The sequence below is a fragment of the Cicer arietinum genome, chromosome 8 (genome assembly GCF_000331145.2).
Source record: "Cicer arietinum cultivar CDC Frontier isolate Library 1 chromosome 8, Cicar.CDCFrontier_v2.0, whole genome shotgun sequence".
NCBI classification, from domain to species: Eukaryota; Viridiplantae; Streptophyta; class Magnoliopsida; order Fabales; family Fabaceae; genus Cicer; species Cicer arietinum.
Window position 1 is genome coordinate 4,504,218 of NC_021167.2, and position 16,755 is coordinate 4,520,972.

Here is a 16,755-nt window from a genome sequence, read left to right on the forward strand (position 1 = left end):
GTAAGAGATTAGGCATCCATTATTGAGTGAAAGACAGTGCTAAATAAAACTCATAAATTTGACATTTTATATACTCAGCCAAGAAGGAGCAAACTGCAGCAAAAATCACAGAATGGCTGAATTAAACACTAACCAAAAACAAAAACAAAAACATTTTGTTCTAGTGCATGGTGCTTGTGTTGGAGCTTGGTGTTGGTACAAGCTTAAACCATTGTTAGAATCCGTTGGTTACAAGGTCACAACACTTGACCTTGCAGCTTGTGGCATCGATACAAAGAAAATTGAAGATGTAAATACTTTTTTTGATTACTCTAAAGCCTTTGTTGGAGTTTTTGGCCTCACTTGCTCCAAATGAAAAAGTTGTTCTTGTTGGACATAGCTTTGGAGGTTTGACTTTAGCTCTTGCAATGGATAAATTCCCAGAAAAAATTGAAATTGGAGTTTTCATAGCTGCTTTTGTTCCTGATACCCAACACAAACCTTCATATGTCCTACAACAGGTGATAATTTAAATTTATTATTGTAGAATTAGTTAGTTAGTTAATTAATTATTAGAATTGTTGAAAGTATTAGATGAAAATATTGCTTAATTTTTATATTTGATTTACCTAACATGATGATTATGTGATATATATATGTTGATAGTATATTGAGAGATACCCAATTAGTGGATGGTTAGACGCCAAGATTTCATTTAGTGAAAGCAAAATGTTGTTCCTTCCTGGCTCAAAGTTCTTATCCACAAAATTCTTTCAACTCTGCTCCACTGATGTATATATAATTGTGACATTTATCTTTGCACTCCATGTAAAAAAAATTAAAATTAAAATAAAAAATTGGGTTTTATTTTGTAGGATTTAGAATTGGTGAAGAGTTTAATAAGGACAGGGTCATTTTTTCTTGAGGAGTTGTCTGAGGCAGAGAATTTCAACAATGGATGATTCATAATGCTGCTGGAATTGATGTTGTTAAGGTCATCAATGGAGCTGATCATATGGCTATGCTTTCTAAACCTCAACAGCTTTTTTTATTTCTCATTGAGATTGTTGGTAAACAAATTAATTTGGCTTCTTTGCAATCCAAATGAGACTATCTAAACAAAAAAGTGTATTTTGTTTTTCTAAAAAACTTAAAATTACTAACTTTGAATTTTAGATCATCTAATCGCTGTTAAATAGTCATGGATTTTTAAGTGTGTGACTTGATTGAAATCTGATCCTAAATAAATACACTTGGGTGAATGTTTTATTATTTTAAGTGTATGTAAATTGAATCATGTTTTTCTTATTGGCGGAGAAACATACACTAAAGGATTGATATTTGGAAACTTATCTAATCAAATATCTCTACAACCTTTTTATCGTATGCATTTATAGAACATAGAGTAAAATTGATAATGTCAAAAGCTATTCATCCTTGAGGATTTAAGCACCATTCAAGTGTCGATTATATTAATTTTTGAATTGGTAAATATATATTGATCAATTACAATAGTTTATATGTAAAAACATTTCGTTAAATATTTTGATGTGACACGGTAATTGAATATATAGTTTGTTCATATTAATCTCATATCAATGTCATTTTTTGGAGACAAATTTATCAATAAAATTTAGTCATCTAAGAGATAGTTTGTAAGTAGTTGTAATTGTGCATGAAATAATTATGGACAAATTAGTCCATAAAGATTTGAATTTCATAGGAAAATTAATCGATATTAATATGAGATTAATGTAGAGAAGTCAAATATTCAATTAACATGTCATATTATAATCTACAACGTTAAAATTTTTAATATTAATTGTTTTGATTATTATTTTACAATTTCAATGATATATTTGTCAATTTACAAAAATTTAAATATTAGTTTGACTGATATTTATAATTTAAATAACTAATTTTTTTTTTCCTATTCACTTCATTTTCATGAATTTCTCTTTAGATCTTATTTAGCGGAGAGAAAAGATAAATATAAAAAATTATAAATTAAATGTGTCTTCCTACTCAAATGCTTTATCCTCTTTTGAAAAAAAAATGATTTACCCTCAAACACCATGTTACTTCTCAGGTTTCAATTATTTCATACACAAGCAAACCAGATTATTAGGCTCCTTTGTTCTAAAATGTGAGCAATCCTGCAAGATATGAAAAATGAAATATTAATCTTTGCCCATTACACTTGTATAGTATTATTTGTTATTTTAAAAAATTAATCATCTTTTTCATAGAACTAGTGCACTTAATAGTTTTTTAAGAAATCTGTATGTATCTTTCTTATGAAATGCATTAATTTAAAAGACGTTTAATATGAGACGAAAATAGTGTAACACTATAATTTTTACCTATAATTAATAATTTTCGCATTGTTATTAAATAAAATATTTTTTAAATCATTAGTTCATTTTTATTTTTATTTTTATTTTCAACCATAGATTTTTGGGTAATTTTATATAATTGTAACTTTTTTATTAAATCAAATTAAAATTTATACAAATTTTAAAAGTTGTATTGTTTTAAAATTTTTTTTTTTCGATCATGTAGTTTGTAAAATTAAATAAATATTATTTGAACATTTTCTCAAAAATAATTTAATGTGATAGATATGAGAAAAAGAGCAAGCTATATTTTATAATTACAATGAAAAGCAAAATGCAAGTATATTATATTTATTTTTACTCAAGCAATTATATTATATTAAAACTGTAAAACTAATTTTATTTTACAAAAAACAGAATTTTTAATCCAACTTTACTTAAAAATAATTGTTTGATATAGTTTCTTAATAAATTTTTTAGAATGGACTATTTTTATAATAAAAAATCTATATCATTGATGTATTATTAAATAAATAAAAGTTTTTCTAATTAGACCCCTAAATTTTACGTTCTGTGGTGGATATTTTTGGGATATAACCAGAAAAACTCAATAAATAAATGTTCTTTCTCTTTAAAGAAAAAAGAGCCACAACATAGTATCCGCAAAAAGGCTTGTGCGTATGCAAGTGTTACATGAACAAGCTATGTTACTGTCTAACAGATTCTCTTCTGCTGCAAAAATGCAGCATCACAACCTCATTGCAAGAGGCGCGTCAACTCCACGCTCTCCTATTAACTACCCCCAACGCTTTTGTCTCCAAATCTGCATTTGTTTACAACAACGTCATCTCCATGTATGCACGTTGTGGTTCACTCAAAGACGCTCATCAAGTGTTCGACAAAATGCCTCACAGAACACTTGTTTCTTACAATGCACTTCTTGCAGCATATTCTCGATTATCACAATATTATTCTATTTATGCCCTAAATTTGTATACCCAGATGGAATATAAGGGTATTAGGCCTTCCAGCATGACTTTTACTAGCTTACTTCAAGCATCTTCTTTGTATGGAGATTTGTGGATTGGATCATTACTTCATGCAAAGAGCTTGAAGTTTGGGTTTTTGAATGATATTTGTGTTCAAACTTCTTTGCTTAATATGTACTCGAATTGCTTGGATTTGAATTCTGCTGAATTGGTGTTTTGGGATATGAATAACAGAGACGATGTTGCTTGGAATTCTTTGATTGTTGGATATTTGAAGAATGATAAGATCAAGGAAGGTGTTTATCTATTTATTGAAATGATTGGAGCTGGTTTTAATCCAACCGAATACACGTATTGTATGGTTTTGAATGTTTGTAGTCGTCTGAAAGATTATCTTTCTGGGAAACTGATTCATGCTCATGTGATTCTTAGGAATGTGTCACTGGATTTACATCTGCAAAATGCGCTTGTTGACATGTATTGCAATTTTGGTGATACACAAACGGCGTATAGGATTTTTAGTAGGATGGAAAACTGGGATTTAGTTTCTTGGAATTCTATGATTGCTGGATATTCTGAGAATGGGGATGGAGAGAAGGCAATGAATTTGTTCGTGCAGTTGAAGGGATTGAATTTTCCTAAACCAGATGACTATACTTACGCTGGCATTGTATCTGCAACCGGTGCATTCCCGTGCTTCAATTATGGAAAACCTCTTCATGCTCAGGTTATTAAAGCAGGATTTGAGACAAGTGTGTTTGTTGGAAGCACTCTAGTGTCAATGTATTTCAAAAATCAGGAAACTGAAGCAGCTCAGTGTGTATTTTATTCAATCGCGGGAAAGGATGCTGTTCTGTGGACTGAAATGATCACTGGTTATTCTAAAATGGCTGACGGAATGAGTGCAATTAGATGCTTTTCTGAAATGCATCATGAAGCCCATGAGATTGACGATTATGTTCTAAGTGGAGTTTTGAGTGTCTGTGCGGACCTTGCAATTTTAAGACAAGGTGAAATGATTCAATGTTATGTTTTGAAGTCGGGTTATGATGTTGAAATGTCTGTTTCTGGGAGTCTAATCGATATGTATGCCAAAAATGGTTGCCTTGAAGTTGCATATATGGTGTTTTCTCAAGTTTCAAATCCAGATTTGAAGTGTTGGAACTCAATGCTTGGAGGATATAGTCACCATGGAATGGTGGATGAGGCATTGAAACTTTTTAATGAGATTATTGAACACGGTCTAGGTCCAGATCAAGTAACATTCTTGTCGCTATTGTCTGCATGCAGCCACAGTAAATTGGTTGAGCAAGGAAGACTACTATGGAGTTATATGAACAGCATTGGTCTGGTTCCTGGGCCTAAGCACTACTCTTGCATGGTAACTTTGTTGAGTCGCGCAGCATTACTGGAAGAAGCGGAAGAAATCATCAAAAAATCACCTTATTTGGAAGACAATGTTGATTTATGGAGAACTTTGCTAGGTGCTTGTGTTCTAAATAAAAGTTTGAAAGTGGGAGTTCATGCAGCAGAGGAAGTTTTGAGATTGAATGCAGAAGACGGTCCAACTCTTGTTTTGCTTTCTAATCTTTATGCTGCTGCAGGGAGATGGGATGAAGTTGCTGAAATAAGAAGAAATATGAGGGGATTGATGATGGAGAAAGATCCTGGGTTAAGTTGGATTGAGGCCAAGAATGATATTCATGTGTTCTCATCTGGTGATCAATCACACCCTAAGGTTGATCAGGTGCAGGCTGAATTGCATAGGCTTAAAGGAAATATGATTAGAACAGAAAATTACGACAGTGAGGCATAAAATGTATGCTACATAAGTTACACAAGCTAAGCTTATGATATAGTGGAATTTAACTAAAAAGTAAATGTATTAAAGGGAGTAAAGTTTTAGAGGTAAAATAGATAATGATTGAAATCTAGGGAATAGAGATATTAGGTTGTACTTTGTGGTTGTAAGAAGAGGGTTGATTACTACTATATTGTGCAAATGTCTTAGATCATGCCTCTATTGAGGTTTAGCCAAACTCAATGCATCTCTTGTTTGGAAAATTACATTTTATTTTTTGTATTATATCGTTACACTAATATTTTACTCTTTCATCGCATTTGATACTGAGTGATAAGAGAATAGAATAAAAAATAAAGTTATCTTAATCTATTTTAATCCAATGTTTAGTAAGTTAAAAGGATACTTCTACTACTGCTCGAAAAGAATGTAATTTAATGAGTACCAATGTGAGGTAAAAGTCAATGCAACGATTCCTTATTTTAAAAACATACAAATATTCCAGGGTTGATACACTACCTTCCAGCAGTTGATATTTGGGGGAATGTCCCCAACAATAGTTGACTTAACTCCCATTTTTTAGTCAGTTCAAGGAAACAAAAGGAGGCTTGAGTCAAATTTAAATTAACTTCCAGCATTGTAAAAATAAAAATCAAAGGCCAATTATCCACATTGAACTTTATCAGTGACACGGGGCCATAAAACTGCCAAGGATCTGATATCTTTTACAACAAGGAATGATGGATCAAGCTCAAACTGTAACCAGGAAAGATGCTATTGCTACAAATTGGTTCATAAAATAAGCTAGATAAGCTAGCTATAATTCGGGAAAATTTAAAATTCAAAATAACCTAACCTAAACAAATGTTAAAGAAAATGGGTTCAACAATAACCCACTGTAAATGCCTAATGGAAGCACTCGCAACGGACTGAAACAAGGCAGAATCCAGATGTCAATATGCATATCCAGTGCCCTCAATGCGACATCCACATTCCAAGACATCAGATTAAAAGCAAAAATCATTTTTAAGACCATCTAACAAGGAAAGACCAATATTTCAAGTGGTACATTCATATTTGTTTGGTAGTAGAAAAGGACCCCATCAACTTCACAATTTCAGATCAATTCTATTAGCGCCGAGCAGTTCTGGATTTTGGCCTTGGATTTTTCTGCAATAAAATTATGGAAAATAAGGTTTAGAGGGTGCAACCAAATAAGCCATAAAAGAAACAGCAGTCAGCAGATGACAGTGCTTAATTTTATCAAGGCTGACATAACACAATACACTAGGATTGTTTTAACTAATAACAGAAATAGTCTATTAATTAATAAACCAGAGAGGCTAAAGTTTACTTACTGATCCAGCCCCAAAGCTCGCTCCTGATCCTGTAGGAGTACCTGAGTAAGAAAAAATAGTCAACGTGATCAGAAGATGAAATTGAAAAAGATTAATGAAGTGCCAACCACCCTCCTTTTTTCTTGTCATAAAAAAAATGAGAGGGAGGGAGGCATCAGGTTTCAATTTCCTTTTTATCTCTTGCAGTCAAGTTCAATGATAATACATTCAGGTATTTCAGTGCAGAAAGATAAAACTGTTCCAAAACCAGCATTTGAACCAGAAAACCAGTTGAACCGTGTAAACTTCAAATGTTTAAACTAATTCTTTTGAACAACTATTTTGATACTATGTTGATTAAAACAATTTAAAACTGACAGTTATTTTGTTCCTTATCTATGACCAATTAATAGGTCCAAATGTAGGATAAATAAGAGCTTGTAATACAACGGTTTGGCTTCAGTTTATGATAGAACCCAGAAATTCAAAGACGAAAAATGTGTTTGTAATTGACTGAAAATGGAGCTCAAAGGCTCTACCATGGAAAGTAACAGAATGCTAGAGATAAAACAGAGTTAATGACTCCTGTTCCAGAGCAAAGCTCCTAACCAAAGAGAAACTCTCCTAACAACTCTCTAACAATATTTTGCCATGACCCCCACTCTCCTCTCCTCTCTCTCCTATGCCTCATTCCCCGGAAAAAACAGGATATTACCATGTCATTCTTATTTTTCCTATTCAGACTCTCTATTGGATTAAGGCCCAAATATCCAGTATCCTATCAGTTTATAACGAGATGCTTCACCTCTTCCTCTTTTACTTACTAAATTTGATATGAGACAAATATAGGATGAGAAGCTTTACTTCTCTACACTAGCTAATCTGATAAGGAACTAGTCAAAGTTAAAAAGCAATTATGACGGTTGGAGTACAATCCGTTAATTTAATTATAAACTTGACTTATGTAAATTTAATTTTCTTACGTATGGTTATAAATTAATTTAGTACAATATAGATGTATATATGAAACTTATGTTCTACTTTGGTTCAACTCCATTTGAACCTCAACCTAAAACCTCTCTCTCTACCAGGACAACGACTGGTTTGGTTATTGAAAACAGTGATTTCAATAACCTAATTGCAAACGAAAATTGCTTGACAAAAACTGTGATCTCCCAGTTATTAATCATTAACCATATGTGTACAATCGTTCCATTGCATAGTTGAAAATTTGAAAAATATACCTAAACGGGAACAATAAGAACATCCAGCGTCCACTACATTGAAAACCAGTACTGGGCACATTTAAAACTACAAAAACCCTTGATGCTGAGTACAATACACAAGATTAAAGGTAAGAAAATTCTAATAGTTTTGTTTAAATATTATTAGGATGGAATGTAAGTAATTCCCTTGTAATTTGCAAATATCGGACAACAATTCAATATTAAGTTCTTGTGCTTGTATTTATAGTGATCTTTTACTAATTTTCTATAAGGATCCTAAAGTAACTACAAGAATCTGTAATTTAGCTGCATCTGTGCATGTGCTTACAAAGTTACTACAAGAAGCTGTAATTCAGCTTGGGCCTTAAGCTGTGGCCTAATCGGACCCCGAGTTTAACATTTTCTAAATATGTGATATAATCATTTAAACAAAATATATACTCCCTCCGTCTCATATTAAGTGTCTTTTCTTAGATAAGTTAATTTCTTATACAAGACTAATTTCCCCTCACAAGGGAGAGATTCCATTTGCTTAGCAAGAAGTGTTGAACACTCACCTTATCAAATTCCTAATAATTCCTTGCCTGAATATTTCCAGAATTCCACAAAATCTCAATCTTGGCAGGTTAACCCTTATGCTTTTTGCTTTAACCATTCTTGCCCCCTAATACTCTAACTTTACTTAACTTCTTCCTTTAGGTATCCCAATTCCCAAGAAAACCTAATTTTGATCATTTAAGTCCTATGTCTTCTATTGTGCTCTGTTAACCCTGATTTTCAAATCAATGTTTCATCTAAAACAGCTTTGTAGTTTGTTAATACTTTGAACATAAGATAATTAAGAAAAAGCATGGCTCACGAAAGTACCTGAAGCAAACGGAGTTGAAAAGAGTGAACCTCCGGCCGGAGTTGAACTAAACAATGGAGTAGCATTACTGAACAGAGAGGGAGTTGATGTGGCACCAGGTAAGGATGATGATGCGGAACCAAAAAGTGAGGTTTGAGGTGTAGCACTAGATGATGCAAACCATGAGGCTCCTGGAGCAGGAGTTGTCGGTGTTGTAAACAAAGATGACATAGAAGATGATGGGGCAGAAGACACCGGTGTGCTAAAAAGAGATAAACCACTTCCTGTTGACAAAGATGAAGTTGTTGCAGGGGTCTGTTGGGCAGTCAATGCTCCTTGAGTTCCTGAACTGGAAAACAACCCAGCAACTTGAGTTGAGGGTTGTGAATTTGCAGGTAAATGTAATGTTGGATGAACTCTTTTGGAGGCTGCTTCTTGTCTTGCAGTTTCTCGCCGATCAGCCTCTAGAAATGGATCATTCACCTCCCCTCGTCGGCGCTGATCAGCTAGGTATGCTGATTTCATAGATTCAATGTACTGGTGAATGCTCTCCACCTGAATAAGCATTATTAAATAACCTGTTGTTATTACCATAAATGAGAATGGGTAAATATTATGGAGCATGGTTTTATATCTGCATGAGAATTTTTTTTAACAGGACAGCCACATGTTATCATCTCTACTACACCAAGTTTTGTCCTTGTTTGTTACAAAAAGCAGGGAATGGAAGATTGTGCAAGAAGTGCATATATACACTCATAGCTGTATGGTGTGATGTCATTTTTTTAACTCATAATTTTGTCTGTTTACCTTTGCAGCAACATGTACAAAAAAGTCATGCACATTTGTCATGACTTTGGGAAGAGATTGCAATAATGAGGATCCATTACTGGAAGCATTTTTTTCGGAGTCTAGGAGAAGCAGCTGCTCTAACTCTTCAATCCACTGATGGCATTCACCAATATATTTCTCAAATCTAAGTACAGTTTGCTGTAAAAAGGGTGATGGTTTCTTTGGAAGACCACTGTAGAAATCAAAAACGGGTACTATAGATGTAGCTGTTGGTTGGCTACTCGTTGTTCCAGGGGTCTGTGATGGGGCAGTGGCACTTGATGCTCCCCCACTGGGATGAAGGAACCTTGTACGTAGCATCATAAATGAACGAACAGCAACCTCTGTATTACGTAACATATCCTTAACAACTGACATCAGTTCCTGTAGCAAAGTTTTCTGCCGTTCCATAGCAGTTCCGATTCCACCAAGTTCCTATCAAACATCAGAAAATAGCTGTTATTTCATGTATAGATCGCATTAAGCACGATATTGAGAGAGAAGGGATCAGTTTAATCATTTCGACTTTGGTAGTTGAAGACGAAAAAAATTGCTTAACAATATGTGAAAATTAGAGAGAAATAGAACAAAGAATTTCAACCACATCATTAAAAGCCATCATGCTTCAACATCTCTCAAAAGTAGGCATGTAGGTCTCGGGTCTGGCCATTGGCACTAGATGCATCCATTTCTTAACGCTAATAACCACACGCTACGCTTAGATGACAAACAAAATAAATTCAACATTCAAAGATACTGCTATTGAGGGTCACATATGTCCTGATCAAATAAACTAATTAAATTTGATATGCTTCCTTCATAGAATAATAGAAAGCAAATCACACACGTAAAGAGAAATCTATCAACTAATTCTGCCATAACTTCTTATCCAGTTTATGTTATAGAAACAAGCAATAGAAATTTAAATTTTTTGTAGTAGTCAACTAAGTAGTAATATTTACACTGTTGACAGATAAATTATGCACACAAAATTTGCTATGGCCAGCATTAGGTTCTTGTTTAGCTGCACGCAAAACTCTAGAAACAACAGCGAATCTCTTAATTGTCAGCAGAACATGTTTAGAATATAAATTCAAATCAAATCATACACGCAAAATTAACTACGCCACAACTAGAAAACCTTAATCCTTACTCTTTTCTTCTACCAATTTAGCAAATAAATTCAACACAAAATCATAAACGAGTATTTTCAATATGCCTCAACTAGAAATCATCAATCCACACTTTTTTCCTATTTGCGTAGCCATTTTGCAACAAGCACTGATAGTAATATGAAGACGAAACATAAAAGTCATATTTTTTCTGAATTATAACAAAATTGGAATAGATAGATAACCAACAAATTAAAGCAACATCAAAGAGTAACAAATTGGTGTAAGAGAGAACCTGAACAATATGGCTTGCATCAACCTCAAATCCATCATTGAAAACTGAAGAATCATAAAGACGATTACACTGGTCAAGTCTCTGGCTTTCATCTCTATATTCCAATATCCGTTCCCTGTGTAACAGATAACAGTTATTAATTAAGCAACTCGAATCATATAATATAATAAATAATCTCTGTTTACTTTGAATAAAATAAAGTGAGAAAATTGAAACATTACTCGATTTGAAGTAGAATCTTCTGAGAATCAGGATGTAGATCCGCCCAATTAGTACTGTAACTAGCAGGAGTTCTATCGTTAGTGAACAAAAATAATTGTTGCTGCTGCTGCTGCTGCTGCTGTTGTGCTTGAAATTGTTGTTGTTGCTGCTGCTGTTGAAATTGCTGTTGCTGTTGTTGTTGCTGCTGGAACAAATTAGTCTGGTGCTGAAAAGGAGATTGTTGCTGTTGCTGTGGTTGAAAGAGTTGTTGTTGTTGTTGCGGTTGCTGAGGCGTGGAGAACAACGAAAATGACATTGTGAAGAAAAGGCGTAGTTAAACCCTAGGCAGGGAGAGAAAAGCAGAGTGAAGTATGGAAATATTTGGATTATGTTGAATGAATTGTTCTTGTATTGAAATTAATAGAATTTCATAATATTGAAGCATTGAGAGATTCAGGAACGAAGGAGATCCAAATTCTGATATCCCGCGTCCGGAAACAACCAATGCCTTTGCGGAGAAAAATAATAATAAGGTTTTGCGGCCGAGCAGGGTTTTTCTTTAACGTCTGAATCCGTTTTATTTTTCAAATTTCTTTTTCTTTTAGAATATATTTTTCAAATTTTATAGTTTTTTTTTTCTTTCAAAAATCGAGTATAAAATACTAAAACGATAAAAATAACACAAATTAAATTTAATAAATTATTTATTTTTAATGTGAAACATTTGACTATTAATATTTGTTTTGAATTAGATGAATGGTGTATCGAAAATAACAGTATTAAATTAGTTAAAATAAATAGTTTTTGCTTATAATAATAATAATCATTAAAACTTTTTTTAAATTGTAACAATAATCGGAGGAAGTGTGTGTCTAAGTATTATGCCTTTGGTCTTGTGACCATACCAGACTTGCTCTAAACAGAGTAAGATATGTTTTAGTCTCCACGGGAAAGATAATGGATTTCGTCAAGTTGAAAAAACATGAAAAGGTCATGTTTTAGTCTCCACCATTTAAATTGTAATGTTTTCGTCATAATTTATAATTATTTTTTGTATAGTTATAATTTAGTTGTTAGGTTTGATTTAAGAATTTGTTGTTAATTTAACTTTTTTATGTTTGTTGATATATTTTAAATATTAAATTATATGTTGTCATGAAATTATATAATTTTTTAGATGTTTAAATATTAAAATTTAGTTATATTTTTAGAATTAAAAATTTCCTTATCATTTTAATTAATATTTAGTAACTTTTTATACATCAATAATTACAATATAATAATATCAATTCAATTAAACTACGACTTAAAAACTTAAATATATTTAAATTAGCTACAATATCTACTCAATATATTAGAGAGTTAATCTTACTTTTTCTTTTGTCCTCATAGCCAAATGTAATACTTGTTTTTTTGTTTGCAAATATGATACAAAATATTCTATTAGGAATAACTATAAGTAAAAAAATTTGACCCTTCTTTTTAATGAAATGCAATATATTAACAAATATTAATTACTTTTCAACTATGGTTCTTTAAAATGTCTATCTTTAATTTAACTTTGGTATTTTCAATGAATAAATTTTTAGTAATGGAAGATAATTTATGCTCTATAAATAATTTATCATTGTTATGAAAATTATATAAATAATTTATGTATATTATGGCACTTATTTTAGTTTTAATTGTGACATTATTGAGTAGATGTAGTTTGTTAATTAATAAGTGTTAATGTCTTTTTATTATTTTAAGTTAAATTGATTTTGGGTTGTGTTTATTTGTGAAGGAAATATTTAATAGAGAAAGTTTGGACATATATTACAAGTTGTTGTAGCATTCTAGTACAATACTGTTGAAAATCATAGGAGTGCATAAATGTTGGTCAAACTTTAAGTGATTTTTGTCTTTAAATTTGTGGACATTTCAACAATAAATAATGATAAATTTTTTGGATTAATGTAAGTGTGGATGTTTTTTAGATAATGAGTCAAATGAATTTTTACTTAGTAATTTGAAAAGATCATACAAAAAGAAAAATATAATGTAATACACTTATCATATATAAGAATAAAAATCGGAACAATAAGAGAATAAACTGCAACTCAAATTTAAACGCATCCACCAATTCTAATACAAATATTTCATTGTCTCTTGCTACAATCTATCATGATCATCCATCTACCAACTCATTTTGGAGCCATTTTAATTTATTTTTGAAAATTTGGGGCTTAAATGAGATTGTACTACTGAGTATGTTTGTTGACCTTGCTCCCAACATCATTGTAACTTGTATTTCTTTTTGGTCTCTTTCATTTCTTTCTATATTGATTTCTGTTTTAACGAATTTTGCAGTATTTTATTATTTTTACTTTTTAACGTTTAAACTAAATATGAGTTAAAACTCTTTGTAGTTAATGATTAATAAATGAAAATTTTATTTTAGTATGTTATCTTGTGATCAGTTTTGTTTAAAACAAACTGTTTTTACTCTAATATTTAAAATTTAAATTAATCACTTAAATTTGATTGCTAGCCTTTTGAGTTTGAAAAATAATAAAGATTAAAAATGTTTGATTTAATATGAATAAAGTTAATATACTTGCAAAATATATTAATATTAAATGGTTATATATAACATTTAAGTCCATAAGCAGCCCATTTGCTAAAATAAATTGCATCATGATATGGCGCATATTATATAATTGTGAACCCAATAATGATAGTAATCTACTAATCATTATCATGACTGAGTTAGAAAATCTCTAAAGTCAATTTAGTCTAAGGGATGCTATATCATACTACAACTTACTAACACATGCAAATAAAATAATAATCACGTTAAATTATTATATTTTTTAGCAATCAATTATACGGTTTATACAAAACCCTTTTCACTGGAGTTAATTTCATTTTTTTTAATAAAAGCAATCTATACCTATACCAACTTTAATATTTCCTCAAAATATAATACCAATTTTATAAGCAAGCTATAGAAATAATATATGTCATAAGTTAATGATGAAAAAAAGAAAAGATTCTGAGACGAAGAAAAAATAATTTATTTTTCACTTTAAATTAATTAATAAAAATATTGGCGGCAGTTGAATAAATAGGCAAATATGGAAATTCTGTGTTCCCCCCCATTAGTCTCCGCCACTTCCAAATTCCAAACCAAAACCACTCGACCGTTGCAGACTCACTCACTCACTCACTTCACTTCAAACATCAAAATCAAATAAGCTTCTATCATATAAATGCCCTCTCCCAAAAAGCGTATTCCAACACTCATCGAAAATCCTCAAACCATGTCCGAAATGAAACATCATCAGCACAAAATGTCTCAATACGAAATCTCCAGAGAAGAAAGAATCCGCGAAAATCGCGAAAGAATGGGGAAGTTGGGCATTTTCGACATTTCACTTTCCCTCAAGCTCAAACCCAAAACAACACCTTCACGTCGAAATCAATCTAACCCCAAATCACCTCTTTCGCTTAACCCTTCTGGCCCCACTCGCCGCTCTTCAAGGTTTTTCCATTTTCCCCTTTTGCGCCCTAAAAATTCGATATTTTTGGTTTCACTGCACCCAACATTTTTTGCCGTCATTTTGTCCATGACTCAGCCAAAAACTCAAATTAGTGATTGATTCGTCAAAATAATATCTGAAAGATATTAGTTGTAACTTGTTTCAACGTTTTGACGATGTGATGACTAATCTGAGATTTTGGCCTAGAACAGAGTGACAAAGCACTACACTTTGGGACTAAAATTGTGGTTTACCCTTTTTGTTTTTAGGTTGCAGAATGTTGCTCCTATTAGTTACTCTGAAGCGCCATTGAAGAAAGTTGGGCGTGAGAAAAATAATAAGGTTGTGATAAGGGAAGGTTCGGAGCCTGAGATTTATACTGAAAAACATGAGAAGCTTTTGGGGAACACTGAGAAAACTTGGGAGCTTTTTGTGGATGGTGTTGGAAAAGATGGGAAACGGATTTATGATTCTGTTCAAGGGAAAACTTGTCATCAGTGTAGGTAAATTACTCGATCTAATCCACTTTCTATCTCTAAACAACTCATCAATGTACATGATGAAATTGTTGATGAGTAGTTTAAGGTTATGAAGCATTGATACTGACAGGTACACGGGACACAACACTGACACATGACACCGATAGAGTGTTCGGTCGTTTGACTAGGGTCCTGAGCTTTGAGAGCTGTGGAATATTCTCTTTAGGCTTCATTTTTTCCTTATAAATTCAGAATGTTTTATCGATAATTTGTAGACTTGGTTTGTGAGACCCATTAAAAGTTCCATTCATTAGTAGAAGATTTTCTTTCTTTTTCTTCTCAAATCAAAAGCTTTATCCATAACCATTTTTACCATGCCTCATTTATGGGATGAATTAATTCTGTAATATATATGTCTAATTTTCTTGATGAACTTGCTCTAAATGAAAATAATGTTTTGCAGGCAAAAAACTCTTGGTTATCGGACACGCTGTTGTGAATGCAACATGGTCCAGGGGCAGTTTTGTGGAGATTGCTTGTACATTAGGTATGCTTTCTACATATGTCTTCCCTAATATCTATGCTAAGAGATATTGCAGTCTCCTTTTGCTTATTTGGTAGGATGTTTTTATGAACAAACCAGTAAAATGTTGATGGTCTATTCTCTTAGTTGATATTTTCCCTATATTTAAATTAGATTTATATATGATACTGTCGTTGCAAATATGGCATGTGAACCGTAATTTATGCATCACAAATCCTGAAAATGGTTTTAGATGTGTTTCCACATGTGTGAACTAGAGTTTAATAATATCTTGGCAGTGCACGTAATTTGTTATGGTGCTTCAATTTTTTATCCTGCTCTTATAGATATGGGGAGCATGTACTAGAAGCCTTGGCGGATCCAAATTGGATATGCCCAGTTTGTCGTGGAATTTGCAATTGTAGCTTATGTCGTCAAGCAAAAGGATGGGCACCTACTGGAGCTCTATATAAAAAGGTTACTCTTAATTCTTAACCAAAATTTTGTTACTGTTCAGCTGTTTTCCAAAAGATTGAATTGTAGCTAAGCTCAAATGTATACTTATTTTAGGTATCGCGGTTGGGCTACAAATCAGTCGCTCACTACCTCATTCAAACTCGGCGCTCCGATACAAATGTTGAGAAAAATGAAGATGATGCTTCCAATACAGATGTTGAGAAAAATGACGATGCTTCCAACCCTGTTTCTGCTAAAAGGTCACTACCTTTCTTGGATGCCGGTGACAATAAGTCTCAGGAGGTCATTGAGTATAAGATTGGATCAATGCAGCCTCCAGCTGAAACTGAAACTAATGTTGACGAGGTTGCAACAAAGAGATCGCTGTGTTTTGCTGATGAGCAAGATCAACTTAAAAAAGTCGATGGCTCAGATTCAGTTAAGACGCTTGCTTCTTCCACTAAACCAAGTCCAGACAGCATTGCTGGAAGACTTAGGTCTAGAATCAAAAAACAATGATGAGGATAATTTCTTCAATTTAACCTAGGGTATGTTGAACAGAACACTATGTTTTGAAATTATCAAACTTGATAATTTGGTACTAAATCCTCTTTTGCCATAGTGCTACAGTATTAGTAATATCAGTACGTGAAACACTACAAGTGTCACTTTGTTTTTGAACATCAGTTATCCATGCATGGTCATAATTTGATTTTCTGACTTTTTGCTTGAATCCTTTATTTTCTAACTAGTAAATGATGTATCATACACGAATTAGTAATCACCTATAAAATATAATTTTTTAAAGAACATAACTCG

At 32.3% G+C, this 16,755-nt stretch overlaps 3 protein-coding genes across 3 annotated transcripts; 2 read left to right on the forward strand and 1 right to left on the reverse strand.

The window, feature by feature from the left end:
* Positions 1-5,424, forward strand: LOC101503691 (pentatricopeptide repeat-containing protein At3g50420). The gene is given in 6 exon segments (XM_012719031.3): positions 1-313; positions 315-500; positions 646-771; positions 855-918; positions 921-1,084; positions 2,973-5,424. Coding segments are annotated over 6 exon segments (2,889 nt in total). The 5' UTR covers positions 1-112; the 3' UTR covers positions 5,121-5,424.
* A 327-nt stretch (positions 5,425-5,751) lies between these two features.
* Positions 5,752-11,510, reverse strand: LOC101507667 (nuclear pore complex protein NUP58). Its single transcript, XM_004511922.4, has 6 exons — positions 10,975-11,510; positions 10,754-10,868; positions 9,326-9,781; positions 8,536-9,070; positions 6,464-6,504; positions 5,752-6,275 (listed from the first exon to the last, which is right to left on the reverse strand). Exons 1-6 carry the CDS (start codon positions 11,268-11,270, stop codon positions 6,237-6,239), a joined length of 1,482 nt encoding a protein of 493 aa, XP_004511979.1. The 5' UTR covers positions 11,271-11,510; the 3' UTR covers positions 5,752-6,236.
* A 2,572-nt stretch (positions 11,511-14,082) lies between these two features.
* Positions 14,083-16,656, forward strand: LOC101507990 (uncharacterized). Its single transcript, XM_004511923.4, has 5 exons — positions 14,083-14,480; positions 14,748-14,981; positions 15,421-15,504; positions 15,828-15,957; positions 16,051-16,656. The coding sequence occupies exons 1-5, from the start codon at positions 14,209-14,211 to the stop codon at positions 16,453-16,455; spliced, it is 1,125 nt and encodes a 374-aa protein (XP_004511980.1). The 5' UTR covers positions 14,083-14,208; the 3' UTR covers positions 16,456-16,656.
* Positions 16,657-16,755: the final 99 nt, after the last annotated feature.